At 29.8% G+C, this 23,601-nt stretch overlaps 1 protein-coding gene across 1 annotated transcript in view; it reads left to right on the top strand.

Annotated features, from left to right (window-relative positions):
* LOC111614134 (arginine/serine-rich protein PNISR-like) overlaps positions 1 to 19,759 on the top strand; it is a 40,823-nt gene extending 21,064 nt beyond the window's left edge. The window contains exons 7-10 of the mRNA XM_023355515.1: positions 4,799 to 4,946; positions 9,994 to 10,199; positions 10,294 to 10,413; positions 19,146 to 19,759. Of these exons, the coding sequence (XP_023211283.1) occupies positions 4,799 to 4,946; positions 9,994 to 10,199; positions 10,294 to 10,413; positions 19,146 to 19,277 (606 nt within the window). The 3' untranslated portion in view covers positions 19,278 to 19,759. The remainder of the gene's footprint in view (positions 1 to 4,798; positions 4,947 to 9,993; positions 10,200 to 10,293; positions 10,414 to 19,145) is intronic.
* The last annotated feature ends 3,842 nt before the right edge of the window (positions 19,760 to 23,601 follow it).

Here is a 23,601-nt window from a genome sequence, read left to right as displayed (position 1 = left end):
TATTAATTTTAATAATTATAATTAATTAATTTTTAATTATTTATTTAATTTAAAATTAATGGAAAAAAAAGAGTTGGTTCAGAGGGGGACTTGAATCTGTAATCCTGCATACTGTGCAGATGCATTTGCTACCAGAACTGTTAATTTAAATATAACCATACTGGTCACTCATGGTGCCAACTGGAATGACTTTAGTGCCCGTGGTCCTCCTTGGTTCTTGGCTACACTATTGCTTTTACCTCGGCACTGTGTATGTTTCTGCACTGTAAATGGGTTTGCAGGTTTAAGTCTTGCTCTATGCCAGTTCTTTTCTTCCAGAAATTTTAGATTAAATTAGAATAAATCTTTGGCAACTTTCTAGTTAGCTTTATCACAAATTGAGTCCAGTTGCCATATTTTTGCCAATGATTTAAGTTTCCATGTCATACAGAGCTGTTGATCATGTTAAAGAATTTTATTAATCTTAACCTGATTTGCATTTTAATTTGCCCAGAACTAGAGAGTTTTGTTTTTCAGGAAACTTTCCTTAGCCTTTGCAATTTTTCTATTATTCATTGTAAGCTGACATAGATGTGTAAATATATTGACTGTTCAATGATAATTATTATTTTTTATTCTTTATACAAAAGATACATGGTTTTTCCCAATGTGCAAAGGTTATATTATTTAATTTCAGATTTAATATTGGAATGCTTTTATCTTTTTTTTTAAAATTTATATTGTTCCAAGACAATGACATAAATTTTTAAAACTGCATATAATTATGAAAGTTGAATGTTTAGAATAAAACTGTTTGTTTTATTCCTGTATTTGAACCTGAGGATGGCTGATAAATTGCAACTACAAATATTTGTTAATTTTTAATTTTAATGTTCTACTGGCTTAAAGGCAATATGAATTTTAAAAACAGTTGCTGATAAATTCAATATTACAACTTTTTACAGCAATCTTTACCCCTGATGATGGGCTGAGAGACCTGAAAGTACTTGGGTTTAGAGAAGATACTCTGATGGTCTCCAAGAAAGCAGAAAAAGGTAGATTATAAAGATTTGGAGAGATTAGACTTTTAATATTCATTTAAAAGTTTTTGTAATTTTTTTCTCTAGTTTTTTCCTATGAGAAAAACATGTAACTACATGTAACTAATTTCATTAATTTAATTTACATGTAACTAATTTCAGATATTCAGATGATGATGATTCTTATTATATTTTTTGTATTTATCAGATTTTTAAATATATCTTCATTGTACAAATTGAATAACAGGAGTAATATAAGGCAATTTTGCCCAACTCTCATTCCAATATGGAAAGGTTGATTAATTTCTTGTTTCTTATGAAACTTACTGTTAGTTTTTATATAAGTTTTCAATTAATCTAAGGGCATTAGAGCTGCTATTGTCCTTTTCCTTTCTAGTATAAACGAAAAGTGTTTGTTGACCTATGACGTCAAAAACAGTTTATAAGAAGTACAAATAAATTTCTTTTTAATTTTAAATTTCTTTATGATTCTGTTTGCATCAAAGATGTCTGCTTTAATTCTCTTATTTTTTTGAAATCCCATTTGAATGTTTACAATATCAATTTTGTTTCTAGTTCTTTTTAAAGGTGCTGTGTTTATATAATTCTTCAAACTTGTCTATAATCATTGCAATCATTGGCTATTATTTTTGTTTTCTTTCTTTCAAGTGTTATGAATATTGGATTTATAAGTCTGCTGGAATCTAGCCTATATTATAAATTTTTGTAAGAAAATCAGTAAAGTATCTAACATGTTTGCTTCTAGAGTTTAAGAGAATTTTTAATAGATTTTCTTAGAACCCAAAGTTTTTTGGAGCTTTCTGTGTTCATATTTTTTGATATTGAAGTTTTTAAGTAACTTCTGTTAATACTTTGACACTTATCTTATTAACTCTTACTGAAATATATTAGTTTTTATTATTTGAAAATGTTATTTCTTCCAAAATTGCATTACAAATCTTTTTCACATGAGAAAAGGTGTTAGAAATGTTAGAATGATTGCTCTGAAGACAAACCAAGTGGTTTGAACGTACTAAATGAAGAGATGTTTCGTGTCAAAATACTCCATAAAAGCAGAAATGTGTTTAAATTATAAAATTGTTGGAATGATTCAGTAATAGAGAAAAGTTTAAGAATTGAACATTATTATTATTGTTTTGTTTTTTAAACTTAAGCAGTTTATACAATAAATACAACCAACCTGATGATTACTTCAAATATGAAACAAACAGCCAGATACCTTTATTGGTAATTTAATTAATCTCAGCAGTTGTTTTGCTTTAATTTACTTAATGATTATTTTGCCTTAATTGCACAATAAAGAAATCTGCCTGTTTGTTTGTTTATATCAGGGCTTCTTAAACTATGGATCACGACCCCATTTGGGGTCGCTTAGCGAAATCTTGGGGTCATGAAATTTTAATGCAAAATATTGAAAGTAATTTGTGAGAGTTTGAAAATGGCACGCTTTGTGTCATAGGTTTNATCTTTGGCAACTTTCTAGTTAGCTTTATCACAAATTGAGTCCAGTTGCCATATTTTTGCCAATGATTTAAGTTTCCATGTCATACAGAGCTGTTGATCATGTTAAAGAATTTTATTAATCTTAACCTGATTTGCATTTTAATTTGCCCAGAACTAGAGAGTTTTGTTTTTCAGGAAACTTTCCTTAGCCTTTGCAATTTTTCTATTATTCATTGTAAGCTGACATAGATGTGTAAATATATTGACTGTTCAATGATAATTATTATTTTTTATTCTTTATACAAAAGATACATGGTTTTTGCCAATGAGCAAAAGTTATATTATTTAATTTCAGATTAGAAAAAAAAATTTTTATCTCTTATGATATACATTATATTGTTCCAAGACAATGACATAAATTTTTAAAAGTGCNTGCTGTTCCTGGTGAGGATAGTTAGGTTTTTATGTACAGTCGATTCCCCCTATAACACTGTAGATACGTTCTGATTTTTGTGTATCCATTTTCTACGAATCCTTAAATACATGAGCCAATCACAGCCCGGCACGTGTGCAGTTTACGGACTAGGGCTGTTTGAAAGGTTTTCTTCCATAAAATTAATCAATTCTAGACTAATTCGACTCAGCATTTTCAAAATATGTATAATTTTTTGGGAATAATCCATATAAACTATGCTATAAACAAAAAATTGTAGGATTACTTACTGAGCGTGCATTGTTCGACGACACCATTGCTTAAGCATGCTTCCTGGTAAATTATTTTTTTTTTGCGAAAAATTTGCTGAACTTTGGAGACATCGTTAATATAAATATAATTTTTATGGACGTTAAATAATAAATGGTTTTTAGTAGGTCTGCTGCTCGTTTAAACTCAACGGTTTGTACAATATNAGCATGCTTCCTGGTAAATTATTTTTTTTTTGCGAAAAATTTGCTGAACTTTGGAGACATCGTTAATATAAATATAATTTTTATGGACGTTAAATAATAAATGGTTTTTAGTAGGTCTGCTGCTCGTTTAAACTCAACGGTTTGTACAATATCTGCTATTGGTCTAGATTCGACCGATCCTGTCGCGACACGAGTCGGTGATGACGTTTTACCGAATTATAGGAGTTTTTTTAGCGTGTTTGTACGAATATGATCGCAATTTTTCTGCCATCATATAGGAATCAGAACTATATGAACCCGTTTTATAGGGGTGTCTACTGTATATACATATTACACAAATTATTATATTTTATACTAGCAGATAAGCCCAGCATTGCTTGAGCAAAAAGTAACGATAGCAAAGATTAAGATTAATTCATTATAGCCAATCTTACCCATTCTCACAGAATGCAAGAATTAGTTCCCCCTGTTTCCAACTAATTAGAAAATTCTTAGATGGATCTAAAAATATGTTTGATTTTCTGCAAAAAACTGCATCTGTGCCTGTAAATCTTGCACATCACTTTCTCTTAACACTTCCATTGTTAACACTTCTCCAGTGGGGGAAATTTCGAAAAATCCTTTCTTAGTGTACATTCTCTTGACTTTTTGTTTGATTGTGTGTGTTCATCCTTTATCAGTTTTAGAGAGTTACAGAAGACAAATCCACTTTATTTAAAATTCTTAAACTTTTGATCATTTATTAATAAATTATTTTATAATTTTTCAAATAAATTCAAATTGGGGTTTCTCATTTGATATAATAAAATTTGGTGTAATTGGCAAAATCGTCAGGTTTATGTTATGCACTTGCAATGCAGTTTTCTTATTGGATTTTTTTTGGAGTGTATGTTTGTAATATCAGAATAGCACAAATTACTTTTAGATGGAAATGTAAGTTGCTTCCAGATTTGTTTTAGTGCAACCATATGGCTGTGCATAGGAACAAATTTTTAGACAGACTCAAAGATCTAGCAAAGAATGCACTGCTCTAAATAAAATAAGAAGTAAGTTGTATATGCAAGCAATACATAATAAAATTACAGAATATAAAAGAAAACTATAGATAAGCTACATAGGACATAGAAGATGGGGAGTTTGATGAAGCTGGACACATGCAAAATTGTTTAATCCTTGAAGATGATAGTGACCCTTTTCTTTATCACTAAAAGTATTATAAAAGCAAAATATTACAGAAGTACGTGACAGTTTTGGCCAAAATGGTTGAGAGCTTAAACTAACAGAGTAAAATAATAAATTATTTGGATTATCATACAAATCAATTTTGTGTAAAAATGAATTATTAATTTAGTTTCTTTTTTGTTCCTGAATTAATGTTAAATTTCAAGAATTTTTATAATTTTTAGATGTTTACAAATGATAATCAGTACGAACAGTATTGGCCTCAGGTCGGACCAAACACCAATATCGTGTCGGCTCCGTTTTTGAAAAGAAACAAGATCGCTCCTCCTGGAGAACACTCTCCTCGAAGTGAGGAAGAAATACCCCAGCTCGGTGAGAATTTCTTAAAATTTAATTTACAAATTTTCAATTTATTAATGGTTGCTTTAATGATTATATTAAAAGTAAATTATTTGAAATACATATATTGTGTTTAATTTAATAAAAATGAATATTTTATTATGATAATTTAAATAATATAAATTAAGATTTTATTACATTTTATATTTGTAGTGGTTTGAAAATTATAAATATAAATGTGAGAAGTACAGATGTAACTAAATTCATAAAGCATATTGTTAATTTTGCTGATTAAAAAAATAGTGCAATGTGCTTTGAAGAAATTTACATTCATTCAAAGCACTTACATTGCACTATTTTTAATATAATTAAATTAACCACACCACAAAAAACTTTAAAATCAATGATACTTTTCAATCTTCTAGCATTTTTGGTCCTTAGAAGATTCATGAAGTAAATAAATTTTGATCAGTTTGTCAAGTAAATAAATTAAATCCAAATATGTCTTTTGGCATTAAATTAAATTAATTTTTTTATTAACTTTATTTATTATTTAATTAAATCTTATATTTGACATCATATTGTGAGTATAAAAATGTTTTACATATTTTTGCAGATATGTAGCTTCTAATTAAAGATCATCTCTGCAAAGAAAGACTGTTTTGTTAACACTGTTTGATTGTGGCTGATTTGGAGATGACTTAGTTTCTTCTATTTTTCTATATTCTTATATTGTTGTATGTTTGTCATTTTATGTTTAAAAATTTAAAAATGACAATGATGAACATATGACATACACAATGACAAACATACAATAACAACAACAACATACAAAACTATGGAGTTGCATATATAAAAAATTTAAAATTTTTAAATATACAACTCCTTCATAATAACGATTCCTTTAATTTTTCATTTGCAAGAATATAAACTAAAAATCTTTGCAAATTTATGTTGTGTAATCACTTAACCTGGGGTCTAAAAATTTTCCTTTGCCTTGTCTCATTCCTACTGACATCATTATACTATTTTCTAGAATATGGTATCAATGAGGAATAGAAATCTATAAAATAATTAGTTGCTGGTAATTAACTTATTTTCTCATGCAAGATATACAGGAGTTTTTAAATAAAGAAGCCAATTTTAGTAATTTGGATTGCTGTCCGTCTTTTTCATTGAAGAATTGGATTACAGTAGAGCATCATTTATCCGAATCAATTGGGGACTAAGGTTGTTCGGATAACTTATTTTTCGGATAACCGATTATGTATGAAAAAATATATTAACCTATCCCATGTTGAAATTTTTCTCCGTTGCGTGTCGCTTTGCATTGAGTTTTCGTCGATGTTAAGCCTAACGTAAACTTTTCAAACTAATAATTGTGGCTATTGTATCGTTAAAAACTATTTCTTTATTTTTTACAAACAAAATAAATATGTTGAAAAATATAAAAACAAAAAAAAATTATACTTTAAAAGTTGATCTAGTATCAAAAACATTCGATTCAGCACGACACACAGTCCCCAGAAAAACACCACACAAAAGTGTCAGTGCTGCCAGCTAAAACAGACACACCAACAAAAAAAATATTAAAGTAGCCCAAGATATAGTCAAAGATTGCAGCACCACAGCACTAGCAAAAATTTAAATTTGCCGACTGGAATTCTTTCGGATTTTTTGGAAATTTGGATAAACGACGCCCTACTGTACTAAGAGAAACATCATTTTGGCATTATAGTTACTGTCATCTGTGGCTATTCCAAAAAACAATGCTTCATTTAAATCTTTAACACATTTTTACACACTGTAAGGGGCAAGTATATTTTTCACAATTGACATAGCCTTAGTTCTGGCAGTAGTTTGTTTAGTGGCTACTTTTGAGTCAGCATATATCAATGCATTCAATTTACTAGTACAATCTAACAAATTAAATGATTGTTGGTGAATATATTGCTTTGTACTCTAGTCAGCTCAGCAGTAGCAATTAAAACTTCTTCTTCCAAATGTTTCTTTATCATAAAACTAGAAATATCTTTAGAAGTTGAAGCAGTCTTGATATTTCATTTATGAAGATTTGTAACAATATAATGTTAGATGTCATATTTTCCACTATGGTGAATGGCGATACGAGAATTACAAATAGAACACAGTGCTTCAAATTCAGTTTGACCTTTCGTTATAAATGACCAATTTTTGGTATATTCGTCTTTAAAATGACACTTCCTCTTTGGCATCTTTTATTACAGGTATAAAAATGGTTTTACCTAAAAAAACACTCGATGTGCAGGAGTGAGCAATTATTTATTTTATTACACACGTGCGAAACAAATTAGTGTTCACCTAGCTCTGGCAGTTGAGACTGACTGAGAGATCTGAAGCGCCGCTGCATGCAGAGTTTAGAGAAAAAATGGGACAAATACGGTGACAGTCCTGTATGTACAGGACGTATGGCAACCCTACTCATCACCCTGGATAACAAAGCTGCGATTTCTAAGTGTATTACACTTGACTTCTTTGGCTGCAATTTGAAAAAATTGTAGACTTATAAATTCCCACCATCATCTGTCCACCCGTCTTTCCTTACTCTCAAGAACTGAGTTAGATAGATGAAATCCGAGACCAGATATGGAAACCTTAGGGGCAGGAGGCCCCAATTAACTGTAAGTGAACATACAATGCAAACCAGAAGTCATGTTATTTCAATTCAAAACTATTCTCCTGAAAGCAGTTAATAGATGATTGGCCCAACTCTATTGTTAAAGGAAAAGTATGATGTACAGAGGTAACCCACTGCTAATTTGAGGTGAAAAGCATATAGTTTAAATTAAATAAATTAAAAATATGATTAAAAATTGCATCTTGGCATTGTGATGATGTCATTTAAGAAAAACTTTACTTTGTTTCTTTTACAGTTCCTATAGTTTTTAAAATAGCACCTTTCCTTATTGAATGGCTGTGATTTGTAGTTAAGTGTCTTTCCGGATTTGCTGGAGCCATTGCTGCATGTATAAGCTGTTTGCCATAGATGACACACAATAGAATAGGGAACACGGCTGACTAGCCCATGTAAAACCATTGATAAGTGTGAGGTTGCCAAATTGGGGATAAACAGATGTCAGGATTTCAGATGTGGGATGAATGGAAGCAAGTAAGAGACCTGCAGTTACAAATAAACCCATTTATTAATTCTAAGTTTTACATATAACTGAGTGACTGTCGACAATTAGTGCTGGTCTGTTGGAGAGTCGATAGCCTCCTGGCGGTTGGTCAAGCAATTGTCTGATGAGAAGTCCAGTGATTAAAGTGACGAAAAAAACAGTCCAATGCAGAATGATGAAGATAGGGATGAAAGTCCGTATGCATAGATCACTAAAGGAAGGCGATGTGACCAATGGAGCAATCTGTGGAAGCGACAATTATTGCTCACACAGTGAGACAGAGAAAGTCCTTTGACCTTGAGATTGGGGTTTTTAAAGAATTTTCCCCAATCTCTCACTTTCTGATTGGTTAGTTTCTTGTCTCCAGGTAGATAACAGACCATTTCGGACCAGAAAGTGTCAAATTTGACACCTCGTTTTTGTTTGATGAACAAAAATTAATCGTAGTTTGAAACTCCTGCTCATATTTAGTTATTGTTTACAACCAAATTCTTGTAAGTCTGAAACATAATCTCCACACTAGATTTTAAGTTTATTTTGTTTTTTCTCTTGACTAAAAAGTTTTGTTCTTTCCCATTTTTATTTACATTTTTCTTTCAGTTTTTACAAGTGTTAGAATCAAAGTTCGACTCCCTGGTTTGACACTTTCATTAAATTTTTAACACGTGAGCTCGAGTATTGCTCAGGTCTCACATAAGTAGCTTTCGTAGAAAAATAAATTATGATTATGTTGTTGATTGCACAAGTACAGTTGTTTTAGGAGAAGAATATATAGAATTTTAGAATATCAAATTATTTTAAATTCAAAAATTATTAAAAAAAAAAGTTCCAATACCAATACAGTTACATAATTGAAAATAATTATTAAATTTATATAATTGAAAAACAAAAGTAAGATTCAATAAGTAGTTAAAGTAGAGTAAGCTATCAGATATTTGGAATAGCCAAAGTTGATGTATTACATGATTTTGGTATCGAGATTTTGACTATTTTCTCAACAAAAATAATTTTGGATTACATTATAAGCTTAACAGCACTCCAATCTGGCATTAAATTTCACAATAAACATAATTTTGACAATTCAATATAATTTTTATACTCAGTAATTCAAATTTGTACAAACGTAAGAGTTCTTTGTTGTTTTGGAGTATCTTGCCTGTATAGACAGAAAAACAAATAATGTGCTGTATAAATAAACAATTGGACATTACACTAATGTAGAATGTATTTAATTCTAGAATTAGTTGAAAAAAGAGGTTTTGAATATATTTGTTTTTCCTATTAAGTTTATTTCTTCATTGACCAAACATCTTTATGAAGTAGACCTTGGCTGTATTGAGATGATTATGTCTACTTTTTAAAACAATCTTTTCATCTTATCTGAAAGCCGACTTTTGGATGTAAGCATTGTGTACAACCTAGGCAGAGTTTATATTTAATTATTGTTGCTTGATAATGATTCTTCTTAAAGATTTAATTTCCTGGCACTATTAATATAACATATTATTAGTATTTTCACTTGTTTTTGGGAATGTAATGGCACAAACAATATTATTTCTGTAGAATACAAAGAAAGGTAATGCCATAGTAAAGTCTAATGTATATCTTCTTGACTGTTTTGTTTCTATTCTCCCATTGAAATCATCCTTATTTTAATAATGCCAGTATTTTTTTTACAGTTTGTTTCCTGACTTTTCTACTTCCTGCAAACACAGCCTCTTAAAAGTCCTTTATAGAAACAATAGTTTAGTTACATTTCATATCACTACTTACTGGCCAATCTGGTGTTTAGTGATTTGATTATTTTAAAGTTTGAGCTTGGTTGTTTATACAAGATATAATCAAAAATTTTTGTTAAACATAGGTACCTAAGTTTAATATTTTAACATGCATCAATTAAATATGTATGTACTTAAATTCAGATGCTGTGAAAAGAAAACAATTGCCGGCTTGGATTAGAGAAGGATTAGAGAAAATGGAACGTGAGAGACAAAGAAAACTTGAAAAAGAAAAAGCAGATAAGGAACAAATAGAAAGATTTAAAACTGTGGATTCTTCTCAAGAAAAAATTAGTGGAGATGACAAATCTCTATCTTCGGTTGATGAAACACCCATTAAGAGTAAATTTGTATGTTTTTTTTATTTTTTATGAGATAAATTATTTTGTTTCAGTGTTATGAGAAAGCATAAGCTTTATTTGATTGTTTTGAATTATAATGTAGGAGAGTGAAAGCGAAGACGAAACCGAAAGTATTAAAGAAGATAAAGAATCCTCTCCACAAGTAATTGTTCCCTCACCTGAAGTTGTAAATAAAACAGAAGAAGAAAAACAACAAGAACTGGTAATATTTTACATAAGTAATTCTATAACTTTAAGTTGTTTTTATTTGGATGAATTAGTGCAGTGGTTACTCTGCTGAATTAATAAGTGCATTTATGACAGTGGATGAAGTTTAATACAGTAGACCCCCCTATAACGCTTAGATACGTTCCACGCTAAGCGAATGTTATGTTATATGAATGATTAAATACATGAGCCAATCGCAGCCCGATAGGTGGGAACTTTACGGACTAAGGCTGTTCGAAAGGTTTTCTTATATAAAATTAACCGATTCTAGACTAATTCCACTCAACATTTCCAAAGCACGTATAATTTTTTGGGAGTAATCTGTACAAACTATGCTATAAACAAAAAATTATAGGATTACTTACCGAGTTTGTACCGTTCGACTACGCCGTTGCTTAAAGCTGATTTTCGTTGCGGAACAGCACATGAAACTGCGGCCGCGATTTCTAATAAATAATTTTTCGCAGAAAAATAACTTGACCTTTGGAGACATCATTAATATAAATAATTTTTATGGCCGTTGAATAAGAAGTGTTTCTTTCACAAGAAATGTATAAAATTAGTGCTGTATTAGACTTACGGTACCTAATTTACATACTGTGCAGACGATAATAAACTCAACTTACTAGCCTAAAATCTCCGTAGCGTGTTGCCAGGCGGCAGAAAGCATATATATAATTATAATAAAGTTACAATAAATTAAGTTAATATATAATTATATATACAGTACCTAATTTATATATAATTAATATATAATTATATGTACAGTACCTAATTTATATATAATTTATATATAATACTAAACAGACGATAGCAAACTCAATTTAGCCGCTCCGTAGCGTGGCGCAGGGTCGGAGGAAAGTAGTTCGGCTGCTCATCCACTATTGGTCCAGACTCTATCAATCTTGTCGCAAAACGACGTTATGGGAGGTATGTTATACGACAGTTTATACAATTTTTTCGCTACGTTATAGGAATTGTCGTTGTTGGAACGTACGTTATAGGGGGGTCGACTGTATACAGTTAAATCCCTCTACGGTGGTATTTTATGGAACGAGAAAAATTATCTTTGTAGAGAGATTTATTGTTACAGTGATAATTTTTAAAAGAGTATTTTTTCCTCATTTTAAGACTACAAATAAAAGTATTGTAAGCATAAAAAAAGTATTACATAACAAGTAAAACGGTGAAGTCATTTTTGGGATGAGAGTATGTCTCAGAGAGTGCACATGCGCAAATCTCGCACTAATGCCTGTTTGTAGAAACAGTCTCAGCATTTCATATTTTCTTTTGACCTGGTTCTTGGTCCTCCTGACTACCTACAAGTCTGGTTTATTTTATGTGTGCATGATTTGGGCACCAAATACTCTGTGTCAAATTGCAACTCCTGACATTACTCCTTCATACCTCTAAGGTGTGCAGCTGTTTGCAGCAGCACAATTTTAGAGACAAGACATAGTCTCGTCAGTAAAGTTACTTCTAAGATTCTAAGGAATTGAAAAGCATAATATTTCAGGTCTCCTGGTAGTACAGGACTTGAGTGATTTTATTGCATACTATTTCTACAGTATATGTTAAACATTAAAATCCAAAATCAGTGAGAACCTGAATCTTCCTATGCAAAACTGAACTAATTTTAAACATACAGAGATAGGATCAGAAGTGGAAACATCTTTTTGGACAAGAGTGGGCTTAAAATTGTAGTAAGTGTAATAAATTCTAGATCAGGGGTCACCAAACTTTTTTCACAGCCAGCCAGATAACTGAGAGAATGACAAGCGCAGGCTGCATAACCATTTTGTTCAATACAGTATACTGAATACACAAAAAATAAAAAAAAACAACATATTTATTTACCAATAAGCAAACACGATCGCTGCAGCAAGCTCGTAATCGCTTTTCTTAGAAACTTCATTGCAGGACTTACACAAAAAGCACTCTGATAGCCAAAGTTGCAAAAAGTAGCCAAATTTTTCACTGATTTTCCTAAAAATTATATTACTGTCAAATGCAAATATCAGATTGGACCAATTTTGGCATTTATACTTACACTTATTTTAATTTTTCTACGTAGTAAGTTCATCTATAATCTATGATATTTCCATATAAATAATTATGTTTTAGCTCATTAGTGGTTCAGTGAGGCAGCGGGCTGGATGAACTGACCTTGCATGCCATAGTTTGGTGACCCATACCCTAGATTATTAGGTGTAGAAGGGTTTTCATTTTTTTGTAAAATGGATTTAAACATCAGAACATACAATAAACATTGTTAATAGTAATTTGTTCACAACATCTGTGATAGCTACAAATTGTAGGTATTTGCACAGAGGAGATGTATGTTCAATCTCACCTTGGTTTTTTTACTTTGGTTTCCATCTGAGTTTTATTCACAAACATAAGTAATAAATTATAAACAGTGCAGAAACTTAATAATAATAATATCACATCACATACATTATAGACATGTCCATTCCAAACACTCACAATATACAAAACACATTCACTGAAAAAATTAGCAAGTACATAGAACTCGCCCAGGAAATAAGGCATCTGTGGAGGATGGATAGGGTGCTTATTGTACCTATCATTCTCTGCTCTACAGGTGTCATACCATACGCTGCACAAAAACCTGGGAACATTACAATTGAATATAAATACATACATTACCCTACAGAAGGCCACTATATTGAATACATGTCATATTATTAGGATATTCCTAAGTACAGGCACACACTGCTGACACACTTATTTAATTTGTCTTGATTTGGTTACTATGTGCCTTGACTCTGGTCCAGCATAGTACACAGATCTGCTAGATGCAAAACACAACATGTTTATTTTTAATCTTTGTTGCAGCAATTTTTTAAAATTGTAATTAAAGATACATTCTCAATTATATTTTAGTTTATTTCTTAAAAATTTTTCATCGAAACAGAAAATAAATTCATCTAGCAGAGCTGTGAAGTTGGAGTTGCTGTTGAAGTATAAGGTGGAGTTTGTAGATTTTTTTAAATGATTCTACAGCCCTAGCATGTAGGGAACTGAGATTCTTGATATAGTGTTATTTGGTGATAAACCTAACTGCATCTTTTCATATTGCATTTGCATTAGGATTTTGGTCATACTAAAGGCAAGGATCTAAGGAAGATGGGGAAATGCAAGCAGGGAAGATTTGATAATAAAGAAAGACAACAATGGTTATGTTATATGTACATGGGGGAAGTAAGAAGAGTGATAGCCAGATCCTCTGCAAACTCTGTCTTTCTTCAATAAAAATTGGAAATAAGGAATTCCATACAGTCTTCAACCACTCAAAATCTGGCAAAACATAAACAGAACACATTGTTTTGGGATCCTAGGCAGCTGCATCTTACTACATCTTCTGTATTACAGATAGTCATACTCTTCAGATGCTAAACATAATCAGCAATTAGTCCAAACATGCCACTTTACATTTCTTTGGTAAAAGGGATCGTGCTATAAGTGCTGAATTATTATGGGTTTTAAAAGTTGCATGTACAAACTTTATTACAATTTTAATATTTCTATCCTCAACAAAAATTCCCAAAAAAGAAAACAAGCTATTTTCCTTATTCTACAACGTCCTATCAGAAAATTGCTGAAATTTTTCATGTTACATTTCCTACAGGTGTCCCAAAAGAATTCTCTTTAACCTGTCTATGTTGTTCCTGAAAATATTCGTGTTGACCTCATTGACCTGCGTGGGCAATCCTGAATATTTTCGTGTTTACATCGGAACGTNTTCAACCACTCAAAATCTGGCAAAACATAAACAGAACACATTGTTTTGGGATCCTAGGCAGCTGCATCTTACTACATCTTCTGTATTACAGATAGTCATACTCTTCAGATGCTAAACATAATCAGCAATTAGTCCAAACATGGGACTTTACATCTTTTTGTTAAAAGGGATCATGCTATAAGTGCTGAATTATTATGGGTTTTAAAAGCTGTGTGTACAAACTATTCTAAACATCCTATCAGAATATTGCTGAAATTTTTCATGTTATGTTTCCCACAGGCATCCCAAAAGAATTCTTTTTAAACCCAAGGAAGTTCCACTGCTTAGTCACAGAAATAATAGCTCCATATTTCTGGTAAGAAATGCTGGAAGAAGCAAGTTTAGAATATTTTACCATGAATATATTTTTTTTACCATTATTTGCTCTGATAAAACTACAAATCATGAAGATCAAAAGGAGCTTATCAAATCAAAATTAGACATTGGTCAAATCTTCGAGATCAAGTGATTTGTAGACATTTAAAATCTGTTTTGTGTCATACAGATGGTGATACTTTGCATCACAAAATTCTGATTTGTGTCAGTAGTGTGAATTTGCCATTGACTAAATTGTTAATGCTTGACTCAGATGATCAATTGTGAATAAGAAAGTGTTGTTTAAAGTAAATGAAAATGTCATAGCAGTTAGATGATGAAGACTTGCTCTATTCATACTGTTCATAATGCATATTTGAAAACATTATTGGGAATTGTGGGTGATGCACCTGAAGTCGTGGTACTTGTTTGTCGATTTTTTGATGGATTGCTGCCATCACAGTGTGCAGAATATGAAGTGCAAAAAAATCAAGTTTTTCAAAAAAAATTGCTTGTTGAAGTGTTCTTTAAAAAGCTGGCTAACATTTGGGACTGCTGAACAAGCATAGTTGAACAATTGGATGCAGTGATATATTACTTTACAAAACATGTTCTTCAAAAACATTCCGGACTCCTGTTCAGCAGTCTGTACACAATAAGAACAATAAGAAGATTTTTAAGGCAATGTTCTATGAAAGCTAAGCTTCTTTTGTATATAAGCAGTGCTGAAGTATTTGTGAAGTTTATACAACATTTCCAGAGTGACAACAAACCCATGATTCATGTCTTACATTCAGAATTTGTCAATATCCTGAAATGCTACTTGATTGTATAAGTACTGTAGATGGTTGTAATTTTACTGAAACAAGTATAATTGATAAATCAAAAGACTGCGTGCAAACGGAAACTACCACAGGCTCGGGAACCATACTACAAACACCCATTTTGGACGGTCACGGGAAACAATGTAAACAAAATATGCTATGATCAAGCCACGATTACAGACAAAACAATCCATCAAAACAAACTAGATATTGTATTTGTGGACAGACAAGGCAAAATCACATTCATTACAGACATTGCTATAACAGACACTCATAACATATGCTAATTTTTCGGTGTACATACAGTACTTTGTATATAATTCAGAACTCCCATAAAATAAGGCATCTATGGAGAATGATAAATACTTATTTATCCTGTAGTATTTTCTCACACCAGCATACATCACATTACTGAAAGCATCTAAACCACGGGTTCCCAACCTATGGGTCGCGACCCAGAAGGGGGTCGCGACGGGCTTTCTGTGGGGTCGCCAACTTATACAGTTAACTAAAAAAAATGNTCTTGCCATTTTCACTGTTAAACTATTTTGACTGCTTTGTAGTAGAATTAGTTATAAAATTTAAAAAATAACCTATTTCATTTTTTTATACTGTTCATGTATTTTGTTAAAGATGCAGTTATGATTTTTTTATGAAAAACTTTCAATTATTCACTTGATTGGCTGCAATTTATCTATAAATTTCCACTGTTGTTTGTCTGTCTATCTTTTCTTAATCTTAAGAATGGAGTTAGATAAATGAAATCTGAGACCAGATATGGAAACCTTACGGGCATGAGGCCTCGATTAACTGTATACAAACATATGATGCAAACCAGAAGTCATGTTATTTCAATTCAAAAATTTTACTCCGAAAAGAGTTAGTTAGATAGATGACTGGCACAACTCTATTGTTAAAGGAAAAGTATGATGTACAGGGACAAGACACTGCAGTACTAATTTGAGGTGGATAGCATACATTTTAAATTAAATAAATTAAAAATATGATTAAAAATTGCAGCCCAGTATTGTGACGATGTCACAATAAATAATTGCTCATTTCTTGAATTAATTAATTATTTATATGTTGTTATTAATTTTTAACATAAAAGAAAGCTTTTATTTTGTCAAAACTCATAACCAAATTCACTACAAAAAAGTTTAAAATGTTTTTGCTTACAAACAAAATATTTTATTTGAAACCATGGTTATGTTTATTTCTGAAAATTGAAGGAATTTGTTATCTTTTTATAGGTAAATTATATTTTGTTTAATCAAAATTGATTAAACAATTTTAATTCTTTTTGAATGAATAGGAAATTTATGTGCAACTTTTGTTGAAAGACATTAATGTGTATTACATATGATCTTAAATTAGAAGCAATGTGCATAAAACATTGCATTAAATTTATAAGTATATTTGAATAAAATAATAAATTTAATTAATAAATAAATTGTAGGATTATATTTAGATGTTTCCTAATGTAACTAACTATATTTTCTTTTGATATTTACAAGTAATTATAGAATTACATATTTGTAGAGCAGATATTACTAAGAGTATAAATAGTAAAATAAACTAGAAATTAATATATCAAATATTTAAATGAAGACTATATTAAAAAATATTTGTAAAGAATGGTTTCAAATCTGGTTAATTTATTGAATGTGTCTCCGCAATGACTTCCTTTGCTTCTCTGTCTGTTGATTTAAAGGAATGCAGTTTGTAAAGATTGTGTAGTAACTGCATTAGTTTTATACATTTTGTGTGTGTTTTTATGAAATTTGCTGTCTGATCTTTAACATATGAATAGAGTAATGTATTACAAAAAAGGTAAAAATGTAATTTTAACGTGTTGCTTTTGATGAATTTTATCAAATTGTTCAAAATACAAATCATTTCTGAAATTAAATGAATACGTCTGAGATACAACGTCCCGAGTGGCATTGATGTTAAGAACTGTTATTTGTTTGATGATTTGTTCTTAAAATTGCTCTTTGACCCGTAAGTATTTTAATAGAAAAACAAAATACATTGATTTTGTTTTCCGATTCCCAAACAACTGTATTAGGCATGTTAACTCGTTCGTCGGGTTTTCCCCTGACACGGTAATGCATTAATCTTGTATGTTTGATGTAATTTTTTCCAATTGTAGGTTTTCTGAATTTAGGGGAAATGTTGAGTGACCTCAAACACTTCCCATTTAATTCCTTTATCTGATCTTCTATTGTTTTCAATGTTACTAAACTCTGTATGTATATCTCAAAAGCTCCAGCTCGTCAGCTGGCCACCTCTTCAGCTCTGGCTTCTATTACAAGTGGATTGGGTAAGTATTGTAATCTGGATTTATCTGGAGATCTATATACAGGCTGTGTCAAAATTTTGTCCTGGTATAAACTTTAAAAAATCTATTACATAAGTTTGTAATTATCCACAAATTTTAATTTTCTGATGTGTGTAATTTCATTAATTTTTTTCTGAAATATCATTTTATCAGATTTATGTTTTGGTTTGATAAAATTATTTAATACCTGTACAGTTTTATATATTAACAATATTAATTTGCAATTCACTGTAACGAAAGCTTTTTTTTCTCTTTCTCTCTCTCTGTTTCATTCTTTTGGTATTGTTAGCTGACAAAATGATTCCCAAATAAATGATGTTTTGTATGGCATTATTTATCAGGCAACGTTCATTCTTTTTAATTAATTGCAGCACTTGTCTTTTTGTCAGATATTTACAGAATTATTTAAATTCAAAAATTTTATCTTTTGATCGTTTATAACGTTGTGATGCTGTTAATATGAAATTTTTGAATATATACATATTCCAAGATATCTGATGAAGCAATAAAAAGCTTTGTAATTTCAATTGTAAAGGTGTGAGTATGTTATTTTTAATACGTTACATAAAGTTATTGTAAAAGCATTTTTTAGTAAGTGTCTTTGTTTTATTAAAATTTGCAAAAAAATGTGTTAAGTTCACAATGTTGGTAAGATTAATTTTAAATTTAATTAATGTTTATATTGAGTATTTTATTTTCATTGAAACATTTATTATGCAGTTTTAATTTCAAAATCTTTCTCGTTAAAGTGAATTTTTATTAACAGTTAACATTTCCAATTACTGGCATATCGATAACGTGTAATTTTAAATGTATAAATTTTGACCGCCGGGAAAGTCGTGCAAGAGCCCTTGCCAACTTTTTGTGTCGATTATAGAAATTGGCAATGTGTCAAATCTTAGTTAATAAGATTAACCTGGAATTATCTAATATCAAAGTTGTTATGGTGGTGAATTTTTCACTCTAGACCAACGGTTCCCAACCTTTTTCGGGTGGTGACCCCTTTTTATAAAAGCCAAGTGACCTGCGACCCCGATACTATTGAAAAAGACATTTTTAATAAGGTAATAAAAAAAAACAACGAAATTAGTTTTTTAGTATAATTTTATTTTAAATTATGTCTAATAATTTAATGCGACTGTTGAAATTATATGTTATTAACCAGCCTTAAAATTCGCGGGCAAGTTTTTGTTAACGCCAACCTCNATTACCAAAAGCAGCTAAACTAAACACATGCCACATAGGAAATTTTTAAATACAGATGTATTCACTAACAGTTCAGTACATAACTGCTTTTTCAGTAGCTATTATTCCTTGACCTTAGTCTGATATTGCATAGGCACTGGTATCAACTCTGTAGGACACAATTGGCTAACACAAAGAAAGATAAACAAACAAATAAATTATACAATTTTAATATTTAGCATATCATTTGATAGATGTTGAGAGTTAGAAGAATGCTGACGGAAATTTTATTGGACGTAACTACCGATCAGATTCTAAATGTTGCAAAAGAAGTTCACCAGAAAGCATTGTCCAAAGGTAGGATTATTATGGATGTTACATTTTAATTTACTTTTTTCTGAAATATTTAGCATTGAAAAAATTAATATAGATTTTTATTTTTAAATTTGAAACTTATTCAGTTCTATTTACGAAAACATTATCAATGAGTTTTACGTGTTTATTTTAAAGATGTGATTATTTACTTTCAGAAGTGATTATAAAATCATAAGTTAAATTTTTTAGAATTTTTAAAATTTAAAATTATGAAATCAGTATCTGTAGGGTTGTTGTTGTTGCTTTAGTTTTAGGAAACTTAACAAATTTGGTAATAATATTGGTAGAAAAATATACTCTGCTAATGTAATTCATATTGTTTAGAATGAAATATAATTTTAAAAAATGTGATACCTGTTCTTCATTTAAACTTTTTAATGTATATTTACATGTCACACATTGTCTTTAGTAACTTAAATTGTATAATTGTTGTTATACAATTAAAATTTGATTAATATAATAAAATAATTTATATTACTTTAAAAAGTTGCTTTTACATGCATCTGTTACTTTAAAATACTTGTCTATATGTTTTAAATTATGTATATCTATAATTAATTGACCTACAGAATTATTTTAGAGTGGTCAAAATTTAAAAATGTTATTTCACAGAAGTGCAACATTGAAAAATATTTGTGTGCATTCTGTGTCGATTGAATAATTCATATATCAGTTCCAAAAAATACTCTATTATTTGTCAGGAATGGGGGAATTATTCAGTTTTTGGAAAGATAAAAATGAATAATAACAATTTTCTCAAGCCTTTTTATTTTAAAAATATTATAATGACCATTTGACTCTTAAGAACTGTTTATTTGACATGTTTACATGGCCATCTTTTGGTTAGGGAAGTAGGATAGGATGCAAGTTCATTGTTAATATTGTTTATACTGTAATGTTTCCGTCTGTCAGAAGACCTCTGTTTGTTGGGTGTTGTTTCCAGAAATTCGGCGAATTTCTTTTGCTGCCGTAAATGCGTAAGTGCATAATGGGCTCCGCCATCAATTATCTAACTAATATTTAATATCTGGTTGATTCTTACTTTTTGTCCCTTAAAAAATATGGCATTGTGAGTAAGAGAACAACTAATTAACATTTTATATGAAATTGTGCATATCTGAAATTTGCATATATTTGTATTCAGTTAACTTTATTACAATAATTAATCAAATAATGTTTGAGATATTTTAAGTTTCATTTTCGTAGTGGGTTTAAAAAGAATCTTAAAAGTGGTTGCAAATGCTCAAAAACCTTAAACTCAGCCATGCGAAGACCGAGTATTTTGTATTTGTATGACAAGTTGGTTGCACAAATTTTATTTATGCCGACTTTTATTTTTATTTTTTCCTTGTGAAACTTTCTTTTGCATTTTTTTTAACATGACATTTTTAAGTAAACAAACTTAAATTATTCATAAATTAAAATTCAAATGAAATGTGGATCTTGCCATCTTCACTGTTAAACTATTTTGACTGCTTTGTAGTATAATAGGTTATTTTTTAAATTTTATAACTAATTTCATTTTTTTTTCACAAATGTTCATGTATCTTGTTAAAGATGCAGTTATGATTTTTTAATGAAAACTTTCAATTATTCACTTCATTGGGCTGCAATTTATCTATAAATTTCCACTGTTGTTGGTTTGTCTGTCTTTTCTTAATTTCAAGAATGAAGTTAGATAAATGAAATCTGAGACCAGATATGAAAACCTTAGGGGCATGAGGTCTCGATTAACTATATACAAACATATAATGCAAACCCGAAGTCGTGTTATTTCAGTTCAAAAATTTTACTCCGAAAGGAGTTAGTTAGATGACTGGCACAACTCTGTTAAAGGAAAAGTATATTGTACAGGGACAAGACACTACAAAACTCATAACCAATTTCACTACAAAAAAGTTTAAAATGTTTTTTGCTTACAAACAAAATATTTTATTTGAAACCATGGTTATGTTTATTTCTGANTTGGTGAATTTATCACTCTAGACAAACAGTTACTTGTACTCACAAAAACAATCTTATTAAAAAAATTTGACAATTTGGTTTGTTGTTTGACTTAAAACGTAAATGAATTTTTTTAGGTATTTGTACATGGACATACATAATAAAATCACATAAATTTATCATTCTTTGAATGCTTTTGTTTATTTATTATTGTATGGTTTTAATAAAATAGTTCCGCAGTATATCATTATCTTTTAAATATGGGATACAAACGGGACTTGCAGACAGTGCCGTCTTAATGCTGGACAGCTGTCCGAGAGCTTTGTGTTAATTTATGTGCAGACCACAATTTAACACTAATTTTCCAATCACCACCTGTCAGTCGTTTAGGCAGGATCCAGTACACTGCTTTGTCCGGGGACTTACATTGCCATCAAGACGGTTCTGTGTACGGATCGGAATAATCGGTTAAACCTTTCCTTACCGACTCACTGGATCAATTGATCTCGTCCCTTTATAAAATTTTAGAAATGGCAATTTTACTTGACAGAGAACCATTTCTAAAAAAATGAGAAATTATGTTGCAAAGTGTTGAATTTTGTATCCAAGCAATTGAACATTATACAAACATCCTGTTGTACATGTACTCGAAAATACAAGTATGAATATGCTTTGCTAATTAAATATTTTTGAAGCTATTATGTGTATTTATAGTTATCTGTTTGATTCAACAGTTCTGATTTCCAGATCGACAATAGTCTCCATCAGTTGGTTAATGCAATATCTTTTGTAATTCTATGAGTGATATTTACGTAACGAAACCATTATTAGAATGTGTAAATATCAATGTCGAAACTGAAAGAAACGTAGCACAAATGCCAAAGTTACTATTTTCTTACTCAACTAATTGAACTTGAACTTATTTGTTCAAAACTATTTAATCAAAACATAAAGTACTCTTTTTTCTTGAAGATTGTTCTTTTTANTATTATTTTCTTACTCGAATAATTGAACTTATTTGTTCAAAACCATTTAATCAAAACATAAAGTACTCTTTTTCTTGAAGATTGTTCTTTTTACATTACATATTACTTCAAAAAGTTTTGCAACTTGCACTCTTCCATCTGCATAATGCTGTCTAATATTTTATTTATAATTGTAATGGGAATAGTTATTTCGTTTAATTTTTTCCTAGGAAGTGCAGCCATTCAAGTAATCAATGCCAATAACTTGTCTAAGCATTGTTAGAAATTGTTAATTCTTGCCGACAGAAGTTCTAAATCATATCATCATTGGTTATTTTTCAATGAGTATATATATATATATACATTCATTGAAAATAACCAATGATTGAAAAAAATAAATTTCAATTAAATGTAGAATTAACAATTTGTTTAGAAAAATGCCATAGTTGTTATGTTTAATTGTTTTAATGAAGTTTTCTTTGTAGAAAAATACTTTCAAAAATTCCTAGATTAAAAGATCTTACTATTTTCTGACTTCTGTATGTGTTACATAAATTTATTTTGAATGAGATTTTCACAATAACCTCTACTGAACATGTGTGTACCTAACTGAATAAGTTGGTAATTTTACAATGTTTTATATTTTACTAATTTGTTACATTTATGTTTAATGATACATTAAACATTAATGTTAATTTGTTTTTAATGAGATTTATAGATTCAAGATATATGAAAATGCTTATTTATATTTTTATATATTTTTGTTAATTGCTTGTTTGAGAAATTTCTCAGAAATTAAGAAGTTGATATTCACTTTTTTTTATAGATACAAATATTCATTTCTGTTTTTAAAAAATCAAAAATTATGATTAAAGTAAAAAACTGTATTCATTACCTAAATATTTAGAACTAAGCAGAAAATAATTCCAGAAACATTTAGACCAGAAGGTCTCTAAACTAATGCCTGCTAGCCAAATACCATTCCAGACACACATTTATTCAGCTTGCCTAGTTCAGTTTTTGCCAGCACATTTTATCGTCAACATTCAAACTAGTTCAAATCACATAAGCTTCTGAAAAGTCAACTAGAATTAATAGACTTTGCCTCAAATGATTTTTATAAAATATACTACAAACATCTTTAAAACTGGCAATATTTTTAATTTGAACATTTTCAGCAGCTTTTATTTAGCCTTTAGACTTTTGAAGGAGTGCTTTTAAACAGAAATTAGAATATAGAAGCAAAATTTAAAATTGACTTTAGACAACTGATGCTACAATCACATTCACTTAGCTGGAACAATTCTTTGTGTTGTTTGATTATAAACCAGAAGGAAATGTCATAATGATCAGTTATATTTTAGGACTTTTATAACATTTTTGTTATAAAAATGACACCAAATAAAAATAAAATCTAACTATATAA

This window comes from Centruroides sculpturatus, unplaced genomic scaffold (genome assembly GCF_000671375.1).
Source record: "Centruroides sculpturatus isolate CEXI.00-Female unplaced genomic scaffold, Cexi_2.0 scaffold2041, whole genome shotgun sequence".
Classification (NCBI taxonomy): Eukaryota; Metazoa; Arthropoda; class Arachnida; order Scorpiones; family Buthidae; genus Centruroides; species Centruroides sculpturatus.
The sequence above is the reverse complement of the archived record's forward strand: the minus strand, read 5'-3'. Positions and strand labels throughout refer to the sequence as shown.